The sequence below is a fragment of the Acanthaster planci genome, linkage group LG01 (genome assembly GCF_054643075.1).
Source record: "Acanthaster planci isolate LZ-2023a linkage group LG01, COTS_SCS, whole genome shotgun sequence".
Classification (NCBI taxonomy): Eukaryota; Metazoa; Echinodermata; class Asteroidea; order Valvatida; family Acanthasteridae; genus Acanthaster; species Acanthaster planci.
In genome coordinates this window covers 2,951,659-2,957,424 of record NC_141777.1, presented here as the reverse complement: position 1 = coordinate 2,957,424, position 5,766 = coordinate 2,951,659, and the positions used below count along the sequence as shown (strand labels likewise).

General features: G+C 43.3%; 1 protein-coding gene across 1 annotated transcript; it reads left to right on the top strand.

Annotated features, from left to right (window-relative positions):
* The first annotated feature begins 3,076 nt into the window (after positions 1-3,076).
* LOC110974235 (uncharacterized) lies at positions 3,077-5,766 on the top strand. The gene is made up of 2 exons (XM_022225728.2): positions 3,077-3,314; positions 4,618-5,766. Exon 2 carries the CDS (start codon positions 4,624-4,626, stop codon positions 5,362-5,364), a length of 741 nt encoding a protein of 246 aa, XP_022081420.1. The 5' UTR covers positions 3,077-3,314; positions 4,618-4,623; the 3' UTR covers positions 5,365-5,766.

Genomic DNA, 5,766 nt, shown 5'->3' with positions numbered 1-5,766 from the left:
GATGTGGGCTTCTGCAATATGCGTCATCTTGGAATAAATGCTAGCGCTATGGCGCGCACGCTGATACGCAGACAGAAAAACAATTGTCCCCTGGGTTTAGTTTTCTGTCTGAAATTGAGTTTCCTTCTCTATCTTTTAATAAAATAATGCACTTTTTTGCAGCGAATTCTTGACTTATGCATATACTTTAAGGGTGAAAGTGTACGAAGCTCAGCAGCTCTATGAAACAAAGTCACGCTGCCTGAATTTACATCCTCCGAAATGAAAGACACCACGGCGCTTTTACTATTGACTAGTACAGGTGATTCAGGATATTGTAGGTGCAGGAGTTGTTCGCTCTGGGTCAGTTATCCTCCGAAATGGATGCATGGGTCACCAGACTACTCCCTCCCAATCAGAAACGACAGCAGCAGCACCGGTCTTAAACAAGTTCGATCAGCGACAAATCGTCACGATGGTCGAAGTTACCTGTGCATAAACAATATACCGGGTACGGGCAAAATCGACCAGTGGGTAAAAGTTGTCGCAAATCGAACTCACCCCTAATGTTTTCTTGAAATCAATCAACACACAAGAAAGTCAGTTAAGCAGGAAACTGAGAATCTATCTTGATCATCAAGTAGCATAGCCGAGGGAATGCGCAGTGGCAGAATGCAGTGCACTGGAGAATGCGAAAATAAAATCAGGACGGTGATTGGTGTAAAACTGGGACAGCTAAATTGATTTTGAATCAGGACGGTAGAAGTCAATCAGAAATGCAAAACCTGATTGATGGAAACAGATGATTAACCCTAACCCTCCTCAATCCTTCACCTGTTGGAGGATTGAGGAGGGTTAGGGTTAAAGCACTGAGTAGACTGTGTCCCCCTATATTCCCCAAATCGACTATAACCTTTTAAAGCTTCTTCGTAGCTTGTTATTTGCTATTACAAAGTAATTACCAAAACAGTACCACAATTCTACTTTGCAAACGGAAAAACAACTCTTGCCTCGCGCCTGATCCAATAGCGTCGACTTCAGACCCCACCACTCGCACAAGTTTTCTTCGAAAGTGCGTGAGGAAAATGGAAACTTTACATCATTTTCATGGAAAACTTCCATGCCAGTACATTACAATCCAGGTATGACCAAAAACAACCTGTCACCCCGAATGGAATGGAAATATTCCATAGAGATCAGTATAACGGATCAATACGTTTTAAGAGCAGTTTGCTGCAAGACACAATTAGTATACAGCTTGTCTTTGCATCTTTCTTGCAATTTTCACAGCTACCTGGGAACTTTCTTTGATTATTTGAATTGGCTTGGTGTTTTTTACGTTCATTATACATGGGGGGGGGATCTCCATTGTTGAACTTAATCAAGTTGGGGCCTCTTTTGTTAGGATTGGCAGTGACGCCTGGTTAATCTCGTCTTGTGGACCATTGTTCCTTGCTAACTCAGTTTCATCTTGTGGTCAAGAGAGCGTCCAGACTGACAGAGGAAGAAGGGATGTCAATTCCAAAAGAGAAGGAGTCATTTATAAAGGAGGAGAGTGAACTACAAGGGAGAAACAACAAGAAAGACAGCATCAGGTTGATTGTACGAATGTTGTGGGTTACCGCTGAACGGCCAGTAATTGTACTGCATTCACTTCCACAGCTTTGTTAAGACTGAGCTCAGTAATTAGCAAATGAACTCATTATAGTGAGCCCTAAAAAGATTCATATCGGAATTACCAGACTTACATTATTTCTCAGCTTTATTTCAGAGAGTGAATAAAACGTTACAATTCCACAGAAAGTCTCGTATAGCAGCGCCACCTACCTCAGCCCCCATTCCAATTACATGTACATGCAATCAAAATGCTCCCTTGTATAATCTTTCAATTCCAACTATTCTGTTCGAGGGAAAATTCACTCCATCTGACTGAAACTAGGGACAAAACGAATTCGACTAAAGTTTTCTCACTTGATCTTCCTTTCACTCGAGTTCCCTTGGGTGGTGGCTTTTTGTGTTACCTCTTGATCTGAAGTCCGTAACCTGAGGTGTTTCCATTCAAACTATTTATATGTCTTCTCGAAATCGTCTAGTCTGAACAGAATATTCTAAATTGTTCAGCTTTAACTCATGTTCCTTTTTTTATTCACAAAGAATCCCCCAGATAACAGTCCCACTTGATTCTTTCTTTTAAAATGGAGAATCTGAAATTCTAGAAAATTGTCATATCATCTTTTTAATTTTTGTCTTTTTTAAAATATCTGTTTTGCTTATTTCGCACATCTTTTTCAGCGTTAGATGTGTGAAATAATGACGATCACATTTCAAGTTTTCCCCATTACTGGAAAAAGGAAACTACAAAAACTGTAAATAACAGAGAGCTACTTAAATTTGTTCTGAACATTCCCATCAATCCAAGAAAAGCATGATTTGGGCTCAGAGGTTTCCTGATATTAACCAATTTTTCTTCGTTTCCAAGTTTTTATTGGAAAACAGTCACAGACTTAGGATATTAAAATGTTAGGTTTCGGTTTAAGAAGACGATATTGTCAAGGACATTTGCTAGTGTGTCTATAGACATTCTGGATTAAAATTAAAACACAATCGACAATCTCACAGAAAGGAACACCTGTTTCCTGTAAGTTGAAAATCGTTCTTTTTCAAAAATCGACTGCTCATTAAGAGAACAAATTTTAACCGGGATTATGCCTTTGACTCCTGCATAAGGCGCTATTGTGTTCTTATCAGATGATAACAAATCTGGAGGGAGATGAATCATTATTGGCCAAGACACGGGCGTTTGCAGCCTGCCATTGTTTTGTCAGTCAATACCCCTAATGATTCCCCCAGGGTCAGGGATTCACACCTTTCGCTCGCGTGCCCGGACCTGTTAGTAATCCCCCCCCCGCCATCCCGAATCATGCCCTTAATTGTTTATACTAGATCAAGCCCCTATCAGGGACAACACGTGGTCTTTAATCGACCACGGACACACGCCCCTCCAGGTAGTTATTGACTTGGAGGTTTTCAATTGCTTGGGGTGTAAGCTTGACCCCATTCAGTGCAGACAGGGGTGCAGGTCCAGACAAAGGGAGTCTGGTAACCGCAGGAGCCTTGCACATGTACAATGTTGAGTATGAGCGCGGGAAGCTGTCGCTGGTACTCGCCAAATTTCTCTCGGCAGTTGACCCGTCAGCATCGCAACTCAGCGCGCAGCCCTGTTAGTCGGCCATACTACATGATTGCTTCGTGCTCGCTTCTGCGAAACTCCTCTCGAATCCTTCTATTTTTGTCCCAAAGGACGATCAACCAGGGGATACTTCCCACACCAATCTGTAAGTATTTTTAGCTTATTGCTCGTGTTGGCCTCATCACTGGTTTATACATTTAGGAAAAGAAAGATTTGCTCTTTGTTTCGTATTCGTGAAAACGTGAAGCCTAATGCCTGAATCGATCCATGGAAACACGCGAATCTCTTTTGCAACAGCACTTCGTGAACGAAGTTCAAGTATTTTCCTTGTTCTGACGAAACATGATTGTGATACACTAAAAATAAGTTGAGAATTGGAACAGCAGTATGAAGATTGATAAAAGTTGATCAGCCCATTTCTCGAAATGGATCAACTGTTGTTGTTCGACGTAATCACACCCGTTTAGACCAGAGCTCCATTCACATGCCCGAATGTGTTCACATTTTTTTAAAGTACATGTACACTTCCGCGTTTCATCGTCCAGTGGTTTTCTTTGTGGTTGTTCTGATTTGAATTGAAAGCTTTTCTTCTCGGATTCAAAATTTGAAATGAACTTATTTTGTGCAATCCGTTTGTGCCGTCTTGGTCCTTTTTTATAGCTCCATAGTGCCATGTCATATGCAGGCAGCGCACTTGAATCTTATTTTCTGCGGCGTCATTACAATCCACATTTCTCCGAACAAGCAAATAACACAGGATGAGAGATAAATTGTCCTACTTTTGACATAAATGTTGAACAATTTCACATTTTCACACTGCATCATGTCGATGCGATTTCATCCGCCCGTCAAAATGGCGGGACAGTAACCGGCAATAATGTGCCGTTTACTGTACGTGTACGTGCGCTGTGATATGGCGCGACATCGTGCACTTTGTTCGTTGGCACCCAACACACGTACACCATCAAGCACGAAGGTCTTGACCTGTTATGACGTGTGTCGTGTTAAGCATGTCGCAACTGCGTTTGTGTCCTAATGTGTCAACCTGCCCTACAGGGCTGTTTTTCTGATAAATCAAGCGTTAGTTTCGGGCATGCTCTTGTCTCATTTAGCTGAAGTGTGACTTGTTTCACTTTAAGATCAGATCACCCTCAAGAAGCAATATTTTCTCTACGCCGCAACGCTCCGATTTAAGTGTGGCGGGAATCGTCTTGAAAAAGATCTTTTGGACAAAAATCATTCGAGAAATGCTGACGAATCATAGATTTGCGGTACATAAACATAGAGTCGTCACTGCTATGAGATTATGACATAGAGAGGTTGCGGCAAATGTGCATTTAAATCACTGGAACTCTTTAACAATTGCCAACCTTATCGTTTAATCTCATGGAACAGATTTTTGTTTATTTTTCTCGTCACTAAATAATCTTTCTTGTCCGTCTTTGCAGATCGTCATGAGTGTTAACGTCGTGAGTGCGTCTCAAGCTGCCCTCAACCCAGCAGCCACGGGGTCACTGTTCTCCTGTAGTCGGTCAGATGTCCCGTGCCATCACTTCTGTCTGCGGCACTCCGAGCCCCTCAAGCAGGAGGTTGAGGAGTGGTTCATGACCGACGAGGTTGAGGAAGAGAATGGGGAAGACGAGAAGGGACAGGAGTCGTCGGGGTCTGGGGAGGATTTCAACAGGGACATGATGGAGGAGGGATTGCTCGACCAGCTGCTAGACGAAGCCTACGCCCACTACTACGATGAGCCGGATGAGTGGGAGGAGCTGGCCGACTGGTACACCAATCGCATGATCTCCGATGGACCGTTTGACGACGAGGAGGAGACGGATCAGCCATCCAGCACGTCGGGTGCCGCTCCGGAGAGAGGCTTCCACCCGGCTTGGCGCCAGGAGCCGGTGGGCACGTCCGGTGCCTCATCGGCGGCATCAGCAAGCCCCAGCGGGCAGACTCGGAGATCGAGCGAGCCCGAGGTGGCGGGTCACGGCCAGGCCCGCGGAGTCAAGCGGCGAGATTGGGCAGGGCTGGTTGACGAACAGGAACGCGAAGAGGAGATGGAACTCTCGACGACCAGCCAGCAAAACCGCCGAGGTAGTGCCGGCTGGAGCGAAGCTGCACGAGTCCGAGAATGCGAACTGTATGAAACCTTCAATGATCTTTTCTTACCTGATCCGGAATCTGGACGTTTGTAGTAGAATCATTCTCTAATTAATTGAACTCGATGTATGCCCATCATCGTGATTTACAAGTTAGGAAAGCAGTTTTAGATGAACACTTTTGATCAGAAGATTATAGAATTCCCATTTATCAATTCGTGGTTACATCATTCCACCAGGTAAGGAGTGTATATCTTTTTGCCATGAGAGTTATTAATAACCTGATGAACACATCAGGGAGAATTGCCCTAGATTAAAAGGAGACATTGTTCCTAGTGCTGTCTGAAATGACGATATCTCTGAATAATTGTCGGTTATTGGTACTTGGTCTTCACTAATTCTAATTGTAAATATTATAAATTTTGGATTGAATATACTCGTCTGCTTATTTTTCAAGTCTCGGAATGAATAAAACAATTCAGATTTTTATGAAGCGAA